Source organism: Pelobates fuscus, chromosome 3 (assembly GCF_036172605.1).
Source record: "Pelobates fuscus isolate aPelFus1 chromosome 3, aPelFus1.pri, whole genome shotgun sequence".
NCBI classification, from domain to species: domain Eukaryota; kingdom Metazoa; phylum Chordata; class Amphibia; order Anura; family Pelobatidae; genus Pelobates; species Pelobates fuscus.
In genome coordinates, this window is record NC_086319.1 from 134,836,076 (window position 1) to 134,858,156 (window position 22,081).

The 22,081-nt window shown below is 45.1% G+C and overlaps 1 protein-coding gene across 2 annotated transcripts in view; it reads right to left on the reverse strand.

Annotated features, from left to right (window-relative positions):
* Window positions 1-22,081, reverse strand: part of HBEGF (heparin binding EGF like growth factor) — a 458,025-nt gene that overhangs the window by 191,978 nt on the left and 243,966 nt on the right. For both annotated transcript variants that reach the window (XM_063447487.1, XM_063447488.1), the window contains one exon: window positions 10,223-10,388. In XM_063447487.1, the coding sequence (XP_063303557.1) occupies window positions 10,223-10,388 (166 nt within the window). The remainder of the gene's footprint in view (window positions 1-10,222; window positions 10,389-22,081) is intronic.

A 22,081-nucleotide genomic window follows, 5' to 3' on the forward strand; every position in this document is an offset into this window, starting at 1 on the left:
ATTTACCAGTAGCTGCTGCATTTCCCACCCTAGTCTTATACTCGAGTCAATAAGTTTTCCCAGTTTTTTGGGGAAAAATTAGGGGCCTCGGCTTATATTCGGGTCGGCTTATACTCGAGTATATACGGTATCCCATTTTCTCTTTGTATGTAACTAGGCTTAATTTAAAGAGTGTCTCGTGAGAGTGAGACAGCCTGTAAAGTATGCTCGTGGTGCAGGAAGATTGTGTGTGCTAGATCAGTGTCAGTACAGGCTGAGATAGATATTGAGCATAAACAAACTAAATAAACAAATCAACATTAGTTATACTTTAGCTGCTTGTCTAAAGATAAGTCATAGGGGTTAAAAATTAATGCAGGCATAGAACGGTAAACGATATTGTGAAACAGAAACCAGGACTGCTAAGTCGCCTATGCTATGGTAGGTATAACATGAACACATGTTAGAACAGAGCGGTATCAGGTTACAAAATAGAGCATAGTAACGTTATGCTATGAACGGTTAGACTAGGGAGCGTCATATATTGAGTAACATTGCTAGTGTTTGCCTATATTGTAGGTCTACATCACTATCATCTCTAGGCATGGTCGGTCTGTGTTACAACTGGACATCACTGAGTAGTAAACCACTGGGGACGAGTGTATTCAGACATATCATGTTAAACATTTCTGTGGCATAGGAGGTCGCACCTTCTACATATATACATCTATATCTAGGAAACAAGCTTGACTGGCCCTTTATATTATTAGAGTAATTTGTAAGTAAGTCACATTTAGTAGTGCTAAAGTATAATACAAGTTTAAGACAAGGCATGTCATAAGGTGAAAACGTAGAAGAATTACTGATAGCTCAAAAACAGTCTATTGCTATATGGTAGATTACAAGCAATGGGTATGCGTGCAGCGATTTTTGCAAGATAAATATGTACAGGCACATAAATTTTAACATTATGCCTAGTAGTTTTGTAGGCTGTCTGTCTATAAAGGTTAAGGTATAAGCTCTGCATGTGTTGGGGAACCAAGGCAGCATATATGGGTTTGATCTACGTTATACATGGGCATGTTGGGCTAGAGGTCATTTGATCTCAAGTGAGGCTATATAGTGACTGTGGGCTCCAGTAGGAGCAATGGGAAGGGACTCACAGGGCCCAATGTATGTATACAGTCGAGGGTCATGCAAGAGATGAGAAAGGAAAATAAAATAATGATAAGAACAGAAACAAAACAAGGCCCAATGTATGTATACAGTTTGGAGCATTAAATGGGTGTCAGGTTTGAATGATGGTTATTTGCTGAAAAGGGGGGACCTGAATCCTGGTCAACCCTTGCCAGTTCGGGGTAAGTCACAGTCCCATGGTGTAGTCAGTGTCCAGAGAGCCTGCAGCTCAAGCATGGTGATGTGCCAGGTGCAGGTAAGGTGTTCGCTGGAGTGTAGTGCCGTGTACCGCAGCTGAAGTCTGGGGTGTTCCCACTTCGATCCGGAACCATGCCCCTGTCTCTCAGGACCTTGTCGTTTATAGGGTCTCCAGGTGCTTGCTGCTGGGGCTGACTGAAGCCTCCTCCGGTGTCTGCGTTGCGTGGATGCAGGAGTTCGTCGAGGTCGCGTGGTGCGGCTTTTGCTGAGGTTCGGCTGCCTCTGTGCAGAGGGGTTAGCACGTGGACTGGTTGCTGGAGGTCTAGGAGCAGATTTGGAGGGCATCTGTGAAGTACCCTCTGAGGTATGTTTTTGTTGCCCTTGGAGCATATACTCCAGCTTCATCCAAAATGCTTCAAAGTGGTTTTGTATTTTTGTCACTATGTCGGGTGCTTTGTTGTCGATTCCATTGCCACAGGCGGTATCCGCCATCTTGTGTGGAGTACCCTCCGCGCTTTCTGCTTTTGCAATGTTACTTCGCTCTTCTGCCTGCTTTGCATTGTGTCTCGTAAGTGGATCGGGATCACCCCCACCGATCCGAGGGGGGGGGGGGAAACGGGGCTTGCTTGTGTTGTGGACAGCATCTAGGCAGCTCCGGGTCGTGGGAGCGGCCGTCTCCCCCATCCGATGCATGCCAGGCCGCAGCCCCTGCCACGATACCAGCGGGTCTCGGTCGGGTCGCGAAACACCCCACTGCACTCCTCCCGGTATGGGGAGCCAGTGGGTGCTCAGAGCCCTTGCTTGTCTCGCTGAAACCGACTGTAATATGCTCAGATTGCCAGATTTGTGCGGGAGCCCAGGCAAAACACGTCTCTCCGCCATGATGGTTAGGCCCCGCCCCCCCCCCCAAGTATGCGTTTTTAACCACCCATGCCCACGGAGCTTTGTATAAAGAAAGAGGACTATTGAATTCAGAAGGCAAAGAAATCAAGTACGCAGCTGAAATCCTACAACTATTGGAAGCAGTGCGGGAGCCAAAAGAAGTCGGTATCATACATTGTCGGGCGCATCTGAGAGGAGATGGTGATGTAACCAAAGGAAATCGGATGGCAGATAGTGCAGCTAAGCGTGCCGCTGAATCAGAAAGACAGGAATATGTGGAGCATATAGCTGCTCTGATACCAACTCCACTGTCTCAATGGACTCCAGTTTATACAGCTCAAGAAGAGGAGTGGTTAGAGACTGAACCTGGAAAGTATTTGGAGAACAAATGGTATCAGTTAGAAGATGGAAGAATAGTCATTCCAGCATCACTAGCGGTAGAAATTGTCCAAAACTATCACAACGGGACACATTCTGGGAGAGATAGTACAGAAGAATCTCTCAGAAAACATTTCTACATACCAAGATTGTCCAACTTGACTCAGGCCATTGTACGAAGATGTGTAACGTGTGCTAAAAATAATGCAAGGCAAGGACCAGTAAAGCCACCAGGAGTTCAGTTTATGGGGGGACTCCCCATGTCCGATCAACAAATTGACTATACAGTAATGCCTAAATCTGGTGGACATCGCTACCTACTGGTAGTTGTGTGCACCTATTCAGGCTGGGTAGAAGCATGTCCTACTCGTACAGAGAAAGCAGGAGAAGTTGTGAGATTCCTGCTACGAGAAATAATACCCCGATATGGACTACCCTGCTCTATAGGATCGGACAATGGTCCAGCTTTTGTTCATCAGTGCCTGCAACAACTGACTCATATGCTTGGTATAAAGTGGAGGCTTCATACGGCATATAGACCCCAGAGTTCTGGTAAAGTAGAGAGAATGAATAGAACTATTAAGAACCAGTTGGCAAAAATGTGTCAGGAAACCCAACTTAAGTGGAACGTTCTCTTGGCCATAGCTCTATTGCGAATCCGCAGTACACCTACCTGAAGGATGGGCCTCTCTCCTTTTGAGATCATGTATGGGCGACCACCTCCCGATTTGAGTCAGTTGGGAGAAGGAATTACCCGGCAGCAGGTTGTAGAGTTGGGTAAGACTATGGAGTAGGGATCGACCGATTATCGGTTTTACCGATATAATCGGCCGATATTCGGTATTTTCGGCAATATCGGTATCGGCCAATAGGGATACCGATATTGCCGATAATACCTCCCAGGACCGCCAGGCTCATTACAAGCCCGGCGGTCCTGGGGGGGGCGGGCAGCAAGCGTTTACTCACCTCCCAGCAGCTCCTCCAGCTCCCCAGTGTAAATCTCGCGAGACCCGCGGCCGTTAGAGCTGGCCGCGGGTCTCGCGAGATTTACACTGGGGAGCTGGAGGAGCTGCTGGGAGGAGAGTAAACGCTTGCTGTCCCCTCCCCTCCCCCAGCTAAGCCAATGCCACTGGACCACCAGGGATTAACATATCCCCCTCCCTGGCAAGGCAACAAGCAGGGAGGGGGGACAACAATAAAATAAATAATAATCATAATTAAATATATAAAAAAAAAAAAATAATTTAATATAAAAAGAAAAAAAAATGTTTTAAGAAAAAATGCCCCCTCACACACACACTATTATTATACACATACACTACACAAACACACTGTGTATATAATTCAGTGTATAGTTTGTATAGTGTGTGTGTATATAATTCAGTGTGTTTGTATAGTGTGTGTATATATAATGCAGTGTGTTTGCATAGTGTGTATATATAATGCACACTACACAAACACACTGTATTATATACACACACACTATACAAACACACACTGCATTATATACACACACTGCATTATATACACACACAAACTATACAAACACACTGAATTATATACACACACAGCATTATATACACACACTACATTATATACACACACACTATACAAACACACACTGCATTATATACATACACACACACTATACAAACACACACTGCATTATATACACACACCCTATACAAACACACACTGCATCCACTACACACACACTGCACAAACACTGCATCCACTACACACACATACACAGCTCCCCTGTCTAAACACACTGCATCCACTACACGTGGCATGTATATTTTGTGCATTTACCTTTAGAAATAGTTTTTTATTTTCCAAAATGGTAAATGTACAGAATATCGGCAAATTATATCGACTATCGGCCTGAAAGTTCACAGGATATCGGTATCGGTATCGGCTCTAAAAAATCAATATTGGTCGATCCCTACTATGGAGGAGGTACAGAAATGGGTACAAGATAGATTACCTGTGAATATTTATCCCCCAGTTCATAGTTACCACCCAGGAGACCAAGTGTGGATTAAAGAGTGGAATAATGTACCGTTAGGGCCCAAGTGGAGAGGTCCTTATGTTGTTCTTTTGTCTACCCCTACAGCGATAAAAGTAGCCGAAGTGACTCCGTGGATACATCACTCCAGGGTTAAACCAGCCGCAGTCGATTCTTGGCAAGCTACAGCAAATCCAGAGAATCCCTGCAAGATCCGGTTAAAGCGCACGATTCAGTCGGAGTGACGAGGAACCTTGTGGATTACAAATTTTATTGTTTCAGAGATTGGTAAGTGAGTGAGAAGGCCATAATAAAGCCTGTCCGCTCACCGACGTGTAGTGTATAAGTCAGGAAAAGTCTCGAAGGGACCCCTGTGAAGACGAGCAGAACTCCATTCCCTGCAGCCCTTACATCCTGGAAGCTGAGGTGCCTTTGCACGGACGAAGACTGAGGATGACGACGAAAGATGTGTTTCTAATAATGTTTTTATATGTGTATTTTTATATTCAGGAAGGTAGAGGTACCGACACTCCTAGCTGTGAGGTATGCATTAAGACTACAAGAACAGGTAACCATATTTCCCAGACCCTAATTTGGCATTCGCAATACGAGTGTAAAGGAGATGTATCAAGATGTAGATACTTAAATATAGAATATAGTGTGTGCCATTTAGGGGTAGGAGAACCTAAGTGCTTCAGTCCAGAGTATCAACCCCGTACAATTTGGTTGACTCTCAGGAATGGAGATCCTCAGGGGACCCTAATTAACAAAACGGTATTAGAATCCGTATATTCTTCAGGTGTTCTGCTATTTGATGCGTGTAAAGCGATATCAAGTGGTAGAAAGCCGTGGAATGTATGTGGGGATCTTAGATGGGAGAGAACGTATGGGTCTAACGATAAATATATTTGTCCCAGTAGTAAAAATAAGTATGTGAGTCCTAGATGCCCAAATAGAGATTATAACTTTTGCCCATATTGGTCTTGTGTGGGGTGGGCAACTTGGGGACAGACAGCCGACAAGGACATGATTGTGACTAAGTTGCCTACCAATCCATACTGTAAGTCTATGGAATGCAATCCCATCCATATACTTATAAATAACCCTGACAAGTTCTTAGATAAATATGGTAATTTATTTGGGTTCCAAATATATGGGACGGGTTTAGACCCTGGGACAGTATTGTTTATAGGGATAGAGACTGATACGGTAACCTCCCAGACTCATCAGGTATATCATTCCTTCTACGAAGAAATGAGTATAGATAATAAGATCCCCCATAACGCTAAAAACCTGTTCATTGATTTAGCTGAAAGTATTGCCGGTAGTCTTAATGTTACCAACTGCTATGTGTGTGGAGGTACTAACATGGGAGACCAATGGCCTTGGGAAGCAAAGGAGGTAATGTCCGGTTCTGAGGCAGTTGAACAATTAATATCTTCACAAGCTGATTATCATATGAGTGTTAGAGGTAAATCTGAGTGGAGATTAAAGACCTCCATCATAGGTTATGTTTGCATAGCGAGGAAAGGAATGATGTATAATACTTCTGTAGGAGAATTAACTTGTCTAGGGCAAAAAGCTTATGATGATGATACAAAGAATACAACTTGGTGGTCGGCTTCAAATGTCTCAGAACCATCTAACCCGTTTGCAAGATATGCCAATTTAAAGGACGTATGGTTTGATTTATCCATCACATCTAATTGGAGAGCCCCAGCAAATTTGTACTGGATCTGTGGTAAGAAAGCCTATTCGGAGTTGCCACAGGACTGGGAAGGGGCATGTGTGTTGGGTATGCTCAAACCATCCTTCTTCTTGTTACCTATCGAAACAGGTGAGACTTTAGGTGTTAAAGTGTATGATGTGAATCATAGGAAGAAAAGGGGACCCATAGAGATAGGCGCCTGGGAAGATGATGAATGGCCTCCCCAGCGTATTATAGATTACTATGGGCCAGCCACGTGGGCAGATAGTACTTTTGGTTATAGAACCCCAATTTATATGTTCAACCGTATTATAAGATTACAGGCAGTGGTTGAGATTATTACTAATGAGACCTCACAAGCGCTCAATCTTCTAGCGAAGCATAATACCAGGATGAGGACAGCAGTATACCAAAATAGATTAGCCTTGGATTACCTATTGGCAGTAGAGGGAGGTGTATGTGGGAAGTTTAACCTGAGCAATTGCTGTCTTCAAATAGATGACGAAGGGCAAGCAATAGCTGAGCTTACTAGCCATATGGTTAAACTAGCGCATGTGCCTACTCAGGTATGGAAAGGGTACAATCCAAGTAGTTGGTTTGGTAGCTGGTATGAGCAGTTTGGAGGGATTAAGGCATTGGTAGGTGGAGTCCTATTGATTTTAATGTTGTGTCTACTCCTGCCATGTCTTATACCCTTAGTAGTTAGGTCTGTGCAAAGCCTGATAGAAAATATAGCAGAGAGGAAGGCTGCTGCACAGATAATGGCAATTTATAAATATAAGGCTCTAGATCAGGGAGAACCAATGCAGGAAGATGAGTGTTGAAGATTCACATCATAGATAAGTCTGGTCTGGTTCAAGGTAACTTGCGGTGTATGCAAACCAAGGTTAAGTGATGCCTCAAGTAATTGTGAAATATCAAGAGGCATCAAAGGGGGGAATGTGGTGGAATCTCGGTAAAAATAAATTTGGTAGGCCGAGATTACCACGTGGCATGTGTACGTGCATATGCTGACGTATCGATCAGTTGGTTGCACGAGGCAAGATACGATCAGTAGTGTACGGAGCATGTGCAAGAATACAGGATGTAGTATTCCCCTCCTCCATTGTGCTGGACAGGCCATGCGGTCAAGCAGGAAGTTAATTCTTATTTGTATTGATTGGTCAAGAGAATGTGCGGGTGGAGTTTAATATGGGAGGAGTTATGTGCCTATATAAGGAGCCTGCACTATTGTCCGGGGCTCAGAACTTGCTGTATTTTGGTGACATTAGTCCCTCTGAGTCCCGATCGGTGAACCGAATAAAGAATCTCTTCCTTCCTGAAGAAACCTGTGTCCATCTCTCTGTGCTTGGCTTCCGTCAGTTTCTCCGGTATCAGTGTGAATTCCATTTTTGCACTTTATAGAATAATATTGCACTTTACGGAATTATTTGTCTTAAAGGAACAGTGCACCTATGTTTAGTTTTTTATATATATTTTTCAGTGTGTTTTATGAGCTATTGCACTTGTTTAGGTGCTGCTTTTATGCAATACAAAGTTTCCTTTTTCTTTTTTTACACAAAAAAAAGAAAATATTTTTGGGTAGAGGATTATTGTTATAGTGCCTTTTTTCACTTGCTTTTTGAGATTTTGTGTGTGTGCATCAGTGACCTTGTATGATTTATTCATGTGGAACTGTGGAACATGTTTATATATATATATATATATATATATATATATATATATATATATATATATATACCATTGACAGACTGATGTCAATATACTGATGCTGGCATGGGCATGAAGGAAGTGTCCCCAAGCATGACCAATCACAACAGACAGGGGGCGACATGGAGGGTGATTGTTACAACACTATAAAAACATCTGGAGTGAGAGGCTGCAGGTAAGTAACAATATAACAGCTCCTAAATCACATAAATATAAAGAATACAAACACACTATGTGACACGCTGAACTACAGGTCTGGACTATTTTTGCCGGGGCTGCTTTCCGTTCTTAGTCCAGCCCTGCTGGCTATAAATATCCCTGTGTGTGTCTGGCAGTGTATTTTTGTTTATCAGTCTGTGTCTATTAGTAGGCTTAGCAGTGAGCATACTTGTGTGTGTGTCTCCTATGTATGTGGGTGTGTGCATTTCAGTTTGCAAGTATCTTTGTTTCTTTATATATGTGTATTTGAAAGTGTGTATCTGTGTTTGTGTGTGTATGTGATCTTGTAGGATATGTATATCAGTTTGTTGTATATTTTATCTGATGTTCATTTGTTGCTGTATTTGTTTATATAACTGTTTGTGCATGCCTGTGAGCAATTATCTGTGCGCTTAGGAGCACGTTTGTGTGTGTCTGGGAGCCCTGGCTGGTGGTTTTTTAAGTGTACACAAAGGTTCTGATGGGAGCCCAGCCACTGGTTAATTGTATACCTATTGGTTCCTATTTCTACTGTCAAAGGTCAGTATTAATTCATATTGGTAAAACAGATCTAAAGACCTAAAATGAATTATTAAGGGAATCCTTACATTTTAAAATCCAAGATAACTCTACAGTTGCTAGAATGTTGTCTTTCTTAAAGGGACACTCCACCTCCTAGATTTAAAAAAAAAAAAAAAATCGCTGTTTAGTAGATATTCCCAAGGAATACATGCATGCATTTAATTATGCATTGTTTTACTGTGGGTATATCTAAATATAGCTTACAAAAGCTGCAGTTGTCTTGTTTGTAATCTTTGCAAGCCCTGCCTTCTAACCCAGCTCAGAATTTGTGTGGCTGTCCACTTACAGACTTTACAATGCTGTTCAGTGTGAAGGCTTGGAATTGCAGGTGCTATGGGCAACTGCATGTTCCAAGAGTTTAGCTACGCTGAGAACAACCAAGCCATAACATGACTGGTTGTCTGGTTGGCAGGCAGGGAGTGTGTAAAAAGGTTAAAGGAACACTATATGGTCAGGAACACAAACATATTCCTGACCCTACAATGTTAAAATCACTATCTAGCCCCCCTGGCTCCCTTTGCCCCCTAAATATAGTACAATTTTGCCTTTGTTCCAGCCTGCTGGTCCTGGCTCTGCCCTTGGTCTGTCTCTTTGGCTGATATAATCAGAAGTGATTATCTGAGCCAACCACAGTGCTTTCCCATAGGAAAGCACTGGATTAGCTCAGATTGCCAAGTAGCTGGGGCAAGGGTGGAGCCAAAAAACACCCTGGCCTATCAGCATTTCCTCATAAAGAGGCACTGAATCAATGCATCTCTATGAGGAAATTTAAGTGTCTCCATGCACTGCCAAAGGAAGCCCCTCTAGGAGCCATCTGAGGAGTGGCCATTGAGGTGTCCCTAGGATGAAATGTAAACACTGCCTTTTCTCTGAAGCTGAAATGCTTTAGCAGTCTAGAGTGTCCTTAGAAACCAGGGGTGTCAAAAGGTAGATCCCCAGATGTTGTAGAACAGCAACTCTGATGATGCTTTGCATTCATTTAGAATGCCTTTAGAATGACAAAGCATCATGGAAGCTGTAGTTTTAAAACATCTGGGGATCTACGTTTTGGACACCCCTGTTTTAAACAATTCCTTAATGAATACCAAGGGCTCAGATTTTATTTATATCCCCTAAATACATTGATACGTTCTGGATCATTTGTTATCCTTGATGATAGATTGGTAAAGCTGCACTGGTATGATTGGATGCAATTATAAATCTATTTTTCCATTTGTTTATATTACCCTTAGTCTGGATGTACTAGGCATGTCATGAGATTGGTAAATCCATTTCTGGTCATGTGTATTAATTAAATTTTTACAGAAATATTTATAGTTGCTTTTTTTCAGTAGGAATACAATTGCTAATTAAAGCTGATCAGTAGGTGTTTCTAACTGAAATACTGTAAATAAATAACATACACACAGGATGGTGTCTTTAGTGCCTTGAGATATCGACATTCTCCATGAATGCAAAATTCCTTGTATTTCCTCTGACATGGATCTATTTTTCTTCCTTTTCCTTTCTTTTTTTTGTTTTGCCCTTTGTTTCGCCTTGTCATAATTGGCGACTTTGATGAAGATAAACCTAAAAGAAGCAAAAATATTACATTGTCACTGCGTAAAAAATATCACTACAACTGCATTATTTTACTATAAGAAATGTTAAAATACTCTTAGTATAAACAGCTAGTGTTGTCGCGAACCCGAAATTTTCGGTTCAATGGGCAGGCGAATTTTAAAACCAACAGGGACTCTTTCTGCCACAAAAGTGATGGAAAAGTTGTTTCAAGGGGACTAACACCTGGACTGTGGCATGCCGGAGGGGGATCCCATGGAAAATTGCACAGTTGATGCAGAGTCTGCTTTTAATCCATAAAGGGCAGAAATCACCTAACATTGACACCTGTCCTCAAAGCCCTGCCCTGATACACACTGACACAGAGCAGAATAGAGACTGTTCCCCGTCCTCAGAGACCATGATACACACTGACACAGAGCAGAATAGAGACTGTTACCCCTACATAGGGTCACTTGGCAGATATGGCGGGGTCGTGGGAGGGGGAGGATGACTTTCACCTCTTCCCCTGTTACATTCCCGTTGTGCTGTGACATCACCCTTATACGCTGTGTAAAGCATACTATTTAATTTGATCAGCATGGCCACTTGAGTTTTTATAGTTTTCACGCTGCTTGTAGTTTATATATGGTTCACAAAAATCAAACAAACGATAAAGTAAACGTGTAAGGATTCAGAATATTCTTTCAAACCCTTACACATTGTGTGTACGTATTTTTTGTCTTAAGTTTGTGGCTTTAAAGAGGTTTTCGTGGTTTCTATGATGTGCATAACATGTTCTTGTAAATGTTTGTTAAATTTTTCCTGGAATTGTATTTTTTCAATCTGAATAAAGATAGTCAAATCCCTGATACACACTGACACAGAGCAGAATAGGGACTGTTCCCCCTACATAGGGTCACTTGGCAGATATGAATTGACACCTATCCTAATGATCCCTGATACACACTGACACAGAGCAGAATAGAGACTGTTCCCCCTACATAGGGTCACTTGGCAGATATGGATTGACACCTGTCCTCAAAATCCCTGATACACACTGACACAGAGCAGAATAGGGACTGTTCCTCCTACATAGGGTCACTTGGCAGATATGGATTGACACCTGTCCTCGAAACCCCTGATACACACTGACACAGAGCAGAATAGGGACTGTTCCCCCTACATAGGGTCACTTGGCAGATATGGATTGACAACTGTCCTCAAAATCCCTGATACACACTGACACAGAGCAGAATAGGGACTGTTCCCCCTACATAGGGTCACTTGGCAGATATGGATTGACACCTGTCCTCAAAACCCCTGATACACACTGACACAGAGCAGAATAGAGACTGTTCCCTGTCCACAGAGACCATGATACACACTGACACAGAGCAGAATAGAGACTGTTCACCGTCCACAGAGACCATGATACACACTGACACAGAGCAGAATAGGGACTGTTCCCCCTACATAGGGTCACTTGGCAGATATGGATTGATACCTGTCCTCAAAACCCCTGATACACACTGACACAGAGCAGAATAGGGACTGTTCCCCCTACATAGGGTCACTTGGCAGATATGGATTGACACCTGTCCTCAAAACCCCTGATACACACTGACACAGAGCAGAATAGAGACTGTTCCCTGTCCACAGAGACCATGATACACACTGACACAGAGCAGTATAGAGACTGTTCACCGTCCACAGAGACCATGATACACACTGACACAGAGCAGAATAGAGACTGTTCCCCGTCCACAGAGACCATGATACACACTGACACAGAGCAGAATATAGACTGTTCCCCGTCCACAGAGACTGTAACGGAGCTCCGTGTACTCCGACCGAGTACCCTCCGTTGATGGATGCTCCTAGCGCTCTCAGAGGACTCCAAGCACTGCAGACGACACCACAACCACCGCACGCTCCACAACCGCCGTAGCTTAACTGGAGCCGCGCCGTCTTCCTTCCACCCTGGAATGAACCTCCAGCATTCAGGACCGTGTGGGGAAGACCTCTCCTCCAGGAGAGCGTATCCGGAACAAGCTCTTAAAAGAGCTAAGTGATTAAGCTCAGGGGAATATGCAGAGCATAACAATCCCCAGTGTAATACAGCAATTCCCTCCAATAACGAGACAAGGCTACGTTTTGAAGGGTCAAGAAGAACTGAGGACTGGAACACCCAGCCTGCTTTTTATTACAAAAAGGCACACACAGGACACTCCCAGGGGGAGGTTGAAATTAACCAATCACATACATGGTACCACCCCCACGTCTCCTCCCCTCAGATAAACATATAACATAATTATAGCATACAGTAAAAATACAGTTTTCACACATACACTGTAACTTTAAAACTATACATTCAATCTCCATAAAAATTACATATTCAGACTCAGCATACATCAAACATAAACACTTCCAGCCAAATCCCTCCAGTGGATCAAAAGTTAGCTGGAGGTCCCTTTATGACCGACCGCAAGTACAATTTCCTGCCCAAAACAGTTCCATTGATTTGGGTTGTGCGATCGGTCAATTTCATGCCGAAAAACGACTAAGTCCCATTTCGAACGGGACTTAGTCTCTGGAGCTGAAAAACTAAGTGTAGGATAAGGTAAGGGTCAGCGGTGTTCGTTAAAATGTGTATCCGATTTCAGTTCCACAGAATCTTTAGCATACACCGCTGACCGCATTCGAATGAACAAAGATGGCCGCCGCCACGTGCAATTAACCTGCAGTAACCTCACAGCCTGGGAGGTAAATTGCCTGCACACTTTAACTTCTGGGTGGTCCGCCTGTGTGGTACTTGATTCAGTAAGCCCTATTTACTGAACCAAGTGTGGGAAAGCCAGGGGAAAGTTATTTTACAGGTCTGGGGACATAGTCTTAAAGGGGTATTGTTCAGCAAAGTCACAATATGTCCCCAGACGGTTCTTAAAGGGCCATACACACCCAATAAAAGTTCATCAGTTTTCAGGGGCACAATCTTCCAGGGGCCATAGTCATGAGGAAGGAGGCTGGCAAACATGCTTCTCCACAATCCAGGGAAGCAGGGCAATTTCTCATTTAAAGGGCCAGTTACAAATAGCGATTTGTAACAGAGACCATGATACACACTGACACAGAGCAGAATAGAGACTGTTCCCCGTCCACAGAGTCCATGATACACACTGACACAGAGCAGAATAGAGACTGTTCCCCGTCCACAGAGACCATGATACACACTGACACAGAGCAGAATAGAGACTGTTCCCCGTCCACAGAGACCATGATACACACTGACACAGAGCAGAATAGAGACTGTTCCCCGTCCACAGAGTCCATGATACACACTGACACAGAGCAGAATAGAGACTGTTCCCCGTCCACAGAGACCATGATACACACTGACACAGAGCAGAATAGGGACTGTTACCCCTACATAGGGTCACTTGGCAGGTATGGATTGACACCTGTCCTCAAAGCCCATGATACACACTGGGGGGAGCTACTGTCCTCCTCAACCCCTGTGCGGTGGGTGGGGGCCATAAATCACAATGGGGGGACCTACTGTCCTCCCCCCCTCGGCACCCACCCCTGCGCGGTGGGTGGGGGCCATAAATCACAATGGGGGGGCCTACTTTCCTCACCCCCGGCCCCCATCCCTACGCGGTGGGTGGGGGGCATAAATCACAATGGGACGGACCTACTGATAGGAGTGGAGAATTGTTCATATCAGTTTAATACCTTCCGCGTCTCCTATCAGTGGACGTGTATATGGCAGCCATTTTAGGAACCGCACACCTGGGACCTGAGCAAGGTCACCTCGTTCAAGCTGCTCTGGTTCCTTGATGAGCCAGCTGCCCGTGAGTTAACATGTCCCGTGGAGAAGCACTCTGTCCTGTAAAGCCTCACCACAAAAAAATTCAATAAATAACAGCACTCGGAGTGGTGAGTTTAGTAAATGTTCATATCAGTATAATACCTTCCGCGTCTCCTATCAGTGGACGTGTATATGGCAGCCATTTTAGGAACCGCACACCTGGGACCCAAGCAAGGTCACCTCTTTCAACAGGCGACATGATTTGGCCCTGTAAAACTATCCTGGATATTCTCTACAATTTCTATGGATATGGCATTGATTTTTGTAACAGGGAGATGGAAGAAGATGCTTGGTCGGTCCTCTTACTTGAAATTTGGGGCACTGCGCGGGCAAGCTAATGTGCCACCAGATAGGAGTGGTGAGTTTAGTATTGTTCATATCAGTTTAATACCTTCCGCGTCTCCTATCAGAGGACATGTATATGGCAGCCATTTTAGGAACCGCACACCTGGGACCCGAGCAAGGTCACCTCTTTCAACAGGCGACATGATTTGGCCCTGTAAAACTATCCTGGATATTCTCTACAATTTCTATGGATATGGCATTGATTTATGTAACAGGGAGATGGAAGAAGATGCTTGGTCGGTCCTCTTACTTGAAATTTGGGGCACTGCGCGGGCAAGCTAATGTGCCACCAGATAGGAGTGGTGAGTTTAGTATTGTTCATATCAGTTTAATACCTTCCGCGTCTCCTATCAGAGGACATGTATATGGCAGCCATTTTAGGAACCGCACACCTGGGACCCGAGCAAGGTCACCTCTTTCAACAGGCGACATGATTTGGTCCTGTAAAACTATCCTGGATATTCTCTACAATTTCTATGGATATGGCATTGATTTATGTAACAGGGAGATGGAAGAAGATGCTTGGTCGGTCCTCTTACTTGAAATTTGGGGCACTGCGCGGGCAAGCTAATGTGCCACCAGATAGGAGTGGTGAGTTTAGTATTGTTCATATCAGTTTAATACCTTCCGCATCTCCTATCAGAGGACATGTATATGGCAGCCATTTTAGGAACCGCACACCTGGGACCCGAGCAAGGTCACCTCTTTCAACAGGCGACATGATTTGGCCCTGTAAAACTATCCTGGATATTCTCTACAATTTCTATGGATATGGCATTGATTTATGTAACAGGGAGATGGAAGAAGATGCTTGGTCGGTCCTCTTACTTGAAATTTGGGGCACTGCGCGGGCAAGCTAATGTGCCACCAGATAGGAGTGGTGAGTTTAGTATTGTTCATATCAGTTTAATACCTTCCGCATCTCCTATCAGAGGACATGTATATGGCAGCCATTTTAGGAACCGCATACCTGGGACCCGAGCAAGGTCACCTCTTTCAACAGGCGACATGATTTGGCCCTGTAAAACTATCCTGGATATTCTCTACAATTTCTATGGATATGGCATTGATTTATGTAACAGGGAGATGGAAGAAGATGCTTGGTCGGTCCTCTTACTTGAAATTTGGGGCACTGCGCGGGCAAGCTAATGTGCCACCAGATAGGAGTGGTGAGTTTAGTATTGTTCATATCAGTTTAATACCTTCCGCGTCTCCTATCAGTGGACGTGTAAATGGCAGAGATTTTTAATTGTTGAATCACCTCCCCTTTTTAGGCCAAGGTGGGAAGATGCTTAGACCACTGGTATATTGGTGCCATCTTGGAGGATTTTTTTTTGGTTTGGTTTTTGAAGCCACAGTGCTGCACCAGTGGGCCTAAAAATTAGGCATGTACACATGCCTGAAAAATTTGGTATTGTTGCAGCCGCTGCTGTAGCAGAGGCCAGAAAAATTTATGTTTGTTTCACAGGCAGAAAGTGCCCTAAAACATGGCGGCTTGAACCCTAGTTGGTGGCGGATAAGTCACGCAAGTCAAACGTCATTCAGAGCTAAAATACAGCAGCGTGTGGACCATTTTTAGCCCAAGGCAGCTCATTTCATCAGGCCTTTTTTAATCAAATGTATCGCCCAGTGTCAGTCCCTTCGGGATCCATCCCTCATTCATCTTAATAAAGGTGAGGTAATCTAGACTTTTTTGACATAGGCGACTTCTCTTCTCAGTGACAATACCTCCTGCTGCACTGAAGGTCCTTTCTGACAGGACACTTGAAGCGGGGCAGGCCAGAAGTTCTATCGCAAATTGGGATAGCTCAGGCCACAGGTCAAGCCTGCACACCCAGTAGTCAAGGGGTTCATCGCTCCTCAGAGTGTCGATATCTGCAGTTAAGGCGAGGTAGTCTGCTACCTGTCGGTCGAGTCGCTCTCTGAGGGTGGATCCCGAAGGGCTGTGGCGATGCATAGGACTTAAAAAGGTCCGCATGTCCTCCATCAACAACACGTCTTTAAAGCGTCCTGTCCTTGCCGGCATGGTCGTGGGAGGAGGAGGAGGAGGATGACTTCCACCTCTCCCCCTGTTAGATTCCCGTTGTGCTGTGACATCACCCTTATACGCTGTGTAAAGCATACTTTTTAATTTATTTTGCAAATGCTGCATCCTTTCCGACTTGTAATTCGGTAACATTTCCGCCACTTTCTGCTTATACCGGGGGTCTAGTAGCGTGGACACCCAGTACAGGTCGTTCTCCTTTAGCCTTTTTATACGAGGGTCCCTCAACAGGCAGGACAGCATGAAAGACCCCATTTGCACAAGGTTGGATGCCGAGCTACTCATTTCCCGTTCCTCCTCCTCACTGATGTCATTGAAGGTATGTTCTTCCCCCCCAGCCACGTACAACACCACAGGTACCAGATAGGTGACAACGAGCACCCTGGGATGCCTGTTGTGTTTGGTCTTGCTCCTCCTCCTCCTCAAAGCTACAATCCTCCTCTGACTCCTCTTCCTCACAATCCTCTTCCAGCGTTGCCGCAGGTCCAGCAAGCGATGCTGATAAGGCTGTTTCTGGTGGTGATGGTGACCACAACTCTTCCTCTTCCTCTTCACGCTCATCTACAGCCTAATCCAGCACTCTTCGCAGGGCACGCTCCAGGAAGAAAACAAATGGTATGATGTCGCTGATGGTGCCTTCGTTGCGACTGACTAGGTTTGTCACCTCCTCAAAAGGACGCATGAGCCTACAGGCATTGCGCATGAGCGTCCAGTAACGTGGCAAAAAAATTCCCAGCTCCCCAGAGGCTGTCCTAGCCCCCCAGTCATACAAATATTCATTAACAGCTTTTTCTTGTTGGAGCAGGCGGTCGAACATTAGGAGTGTTGAATTCCAACGTGTAGGGCTGTCGCAAATCAAGCGCCTCACTGGCATGTTGTTTCGCCGCTGGATATCGGCAAAGTGAGCCATGGCCGTGTAGGAACGCCTGAAATGGCCACACACCTTCCTGGCCTGCTTCAGGACATCCTGTAAGCCTGTGTACTTATGCACAAAGCGTTGTATGATCAGATTACACACATGTGCCATGCACGGCACATGTTTCAACTTGCCCAACTTCAATGCCGCTATCAAATTTTTTCCGTTGTCACACACCACTTTGCCGATATCCAGTTGCTGCGGAGTCAGCCACTTTTCCACCTGTGCGTTCAGGGCGGACAGGAGTGCTTGTCCGGTGTGACTCTCTGCTTTCAAGCAAGTCAAACCCAAGACGGCGTGACACTGCCGTATCCGGGATGTGGAATAGTACCTGGGGAGCTGGGGGGGTGCCGTTGATGTGGAGCAAGACGCAGCAGCACAAGAGGACTCAGCCGAGGAGGTTATGGAAGAGGATGGAGTAGGAGGAGTAGAGGAGGTGGCAGCAGGACTGCCTGCAATTCGTGGCGGTGTCACCAACTCCTCTGCAATGCCACGCATTCCTTGCTTGTCAGCCGTCAGCAGGTTTACCCAATGCGCAGTGTAGGTGATATACCTGCCCTGACCATGCTTTGCAGACCAGGTATCAGTGGTCAGATGGACCCTTGCCCCAACACTGTGTGCCAGACATGCCATGACTTCCTTTTGCACAGTATCGAGTACAAGTTGGGGATTGCCTTTTGTGAAAAGAAATTCCGGCCGGGTACCTTCCACTGCGGTGTCCCAATAGCTACAAATTTTTTGAACGCCTCAGACTCAACCAGATTGTATGGTAAAAGCTGGCGGGCTAATAGTTCAGACAAGCCAGCTGTCAGACGCTGGGCAAGGGGGTGACTTGGTGACATTGGCTTCTTACGCTCAAACATGTCCTTGACAGACACATGACTGTGGGCAGATGAGCGGGAACTGCTCAAGGTTGGAGACGGAGTGGCGGATGGTTGAGAGGGGGCAAGAAGGACAGCAGTGGTTGACGTGGCTGAAGATGCTAGACCAGGAGGAGGATGGCGACTTAGAGTAGGCGTGCTGCTTGTACTCATGTGTTGATCCCATAGGTGTTTGTGATGTGAGATCATGTGCCTACGCAAAGCAGTTGTACCTAGGTGGGTGTTGGACCTCCCACGACTCAGTTTCCTTTGGTGCAGGTTGCAAATGGCATCGCTGTTGTCCGAGGCAGACACAAACAAAAAATGCCACACTGCTGAGCTCTGCAATGACGGCATTCTGGTGGTGGACACAGCATGCGTTGATTGGCGTGCTGTCGGGCTGACCCCGGGTGCCAATGCATGCTGTCTGACTGTGCCACTAGCTCTTTGCAACGACCCCCCCTGCTTCCAACTCGTCTCCTCCTCCTCTCTGTCTCCCCATCTGAACTTTCGCCCTGTTCTTCTTCTTGCCGAGCGGGCACCCACGTGACATCCATGGACGCATCATCATCAACCGCTTCGCTTGTATCTGACAACTCAGAAAAGGAAGCAGCAGCGGGTACAACATCATCATCATCACACCGTACCTCCATGTGTTTAATGCTGCCTGCCTGAGACATATCCCTGTTATCTACATCCTCTAGCAATAATGGTTGCGCATCACTCATTTCTTCAAACGGGTGTGTGAATAACTCCTCTGACATACCAAGTAAAGCGGCTGTGGTGCTAGTTTTGGTGGTGGCGGCAGGCGGGTGAGTGGTATCTTGAGAGGTGCCTGAAGCTAAGCTGGAGGAGGATGGTGCGTCAAGGTTCCGAGCGGAGGCTGTACAAGATTGGGTGTCCTGTGTTAGCCAGTCAACTATGTCCTCAGAACTTTTCAAGTTCAGGGTACGTGGCTTCTGAAAACTGGGCATTATTCTAGGGCAAAAGGGAATCACAGCACCACGAACACGACGGCCCCTGCGGGGTGGCCTGCCTCTGCCTGTCATTTTTGGGGGGATTAGTGGTACTATGCGTGCAAGCTACTGTGAGACCAGATATGATTGGCAATGTGAACTGTAAAAGTTCTGCAGAGCACACACTGTAGGCCTGACACACCCGCTTGAAGACAAGTAACTGCTATTCAATCTATAACAGTGAAAAACAAATTTTCTTTGTAAAAGCACGCTATAGAGACACCAGATATGATTGGCAATGTGCACTTGAACAGTTCTGCAGAGCACACACTGTAGGCCTGACACACCCGCTTGAAGACAAGTAACTGCTATTCAATCTATAACAGTGAAAAAAAATTTGGGTTTTAAAAGCACGCTATAGAGACACCAGATATGATTGGCAATGTGCACTGGAACAGTTCTGGAGAGCACACGCTGAAGGAAGGACTGACTTAGCCGCTTGAAGGACACTGACTGGCTGCTATTAGCTTACACTAGAAACCTTTTTTCTTTGTAAAAGCACGCTATAGAGACACCAGATATGATTGGCAATGTGCACTTGAACAGTTCTGCAGAGCACACACTGTAGGCCTGACACACCCACTTGAAGACAAGTAACTGCTATTCAATCTATAACAGTGAAAAAAAAAATTGGTTTTAAAAGCACGCTATAGAGACACCAGATATGATTGGCAATGTGCACTGGAACAGTTCTGGAGAGCACACGCTGAAGGAAGGACTGACAGAGCCGCTTGAAGGACACTGACTGGCTGCTATTAGCTTACACTAGAAACCTTTTTTCTTTGTAAAAGCACGCTATAGAGACACCAGATATGATTGGCAACTGTCAAAGCACGCTGGCACAGGTCTGCAGAGCACACGCTGAAGGAAGGACTGACAGAGCCGCTTGAAGGACACTGACTGGCTGCTATTAGCTTACACTAGAAACCTTTTTTCTTTGTAAAAGCACGCTATAGAGACACCAGATATGATTGGCAACTGTCAAAGCACGCTGGCACAGGTCTGCAGAGCACACGCTGAAGGAAGGACTGACAGAGCCGCTTGAAGGACACTGACTGGCTGCTGTTAGCTTACACTAGAAACCTTTTTTCTTTGTAAAAGCACGCTATAGAGACACCAGATATGATTGGCAATGTGCACTTGAACAGTTCTGCAGAGCACACACTGTAGGCCTGACACACCCGCTTGAAGACAAGTAACTGCTATTCAATCTATAACAGTGAAAAATAAATTTGGTTTTAAAAGCACGCTATAGAGACACCAGATATGATTGGCAATGTGCACTGGAACAGTTCTGCAGAGCACACGCTGAAGGAAGGACTGACAGAGCCGCTTGAAGGACACTGACTGGCTGCTATTAGCTTACACTAGAAACCTTTTTTTCTTTGTGAAAGCACGCTATAGAGACACCAGATATGATTGGCAATGTGCACTTGAACAGTTCTGCAGAGCACACACTGTAGGCCTGAAACACCCGCATGAAGACAAGTAACTGCTATTCAATCTATAACAGTGAAAAAAAAAATTGTTTTTAAAAGCACGCTATAGAGACACCAGATATGATTGGCAATGTGCACTTGAACAGTTCTGCAGAGCACACACTGTAGGCCTGACACACCCGCTTGAAGACAAGTAACTGCTATTCAATCTATAACAGTGAAAAATAAATTTTGGTTTTAAAAGCACGCTATAGAGACACCAGATATGATTGGCAATGTGCACTGGAACAGTTCTGCAGAGCACACTCTGAAGGAAGGACTGACAGAGCCGCTTGAAGGACACTGACTGGCTGCTATTAGCTTACACTAGAAACCTTTTTTCTTTGTAAAAGCACGCTATAGAGACACCAGATATGATTGGCAATGTGCACTTGAACAGTTCTGCAGAGCACACACTGTAGGCCTGACACACCCACTTGAAGACAAGTAACTGCTATTCAATCTATAACAGTGAAAAAAAAAATTGGTTTTAAAAGCACGCTATAGAGACACCAGATATGATTGGCAATGTGCACTGGAACAGTTCTGGAGAGCACACGCTGAAGGAAGGACTGACAGAGCCGCTTGAAGGACACTGACTGGCTGCTATTAGCTTACACTAGAAACCTTTTTTCTTTGTAAAAGCACGCTATAGAGACACCAGATATGATTGGCAACTGTCAAAGCACGCTGGCACAGGTCTGCAGAGCACACGCTGAAGGAAGGACTGACAGAGCCGCTTGAAGGACACTGACTGGCTGCTATTAGCTTACACTAGAAACCTTTTTTCTTTGTAAAAGCACGCTATAGAGACACCAGATATGATTGGCAACTGTCAAAGCACGCTGGCACAGGTCTGCAGAGCACACGCTGAAGGAAGGACTGACAGAGCCGCTTGAAGGACACTGACTGGCTGCTGTTAGCTTACACTAGAAACCTTTTTTCTTTGTAAAAGCACGCTATAGAGACACCAGATATGATTGGCAATGTGCACTTGAACAGTTCTGCAGAGCACACACTGTAGGCCTGACACACCCGCTTGAAGACAAGTAACTGCTATTCAATCTATAACAGTGAAAAATAAATTTGGTTTTAAAAGCACGCTATAGAGACACCAGATATGATTGGCAATGTGCACTGGAACAGTTCTGCAGAGCACACGCTGAAGGAAGGACTGACAGAGCCGCTTGAAG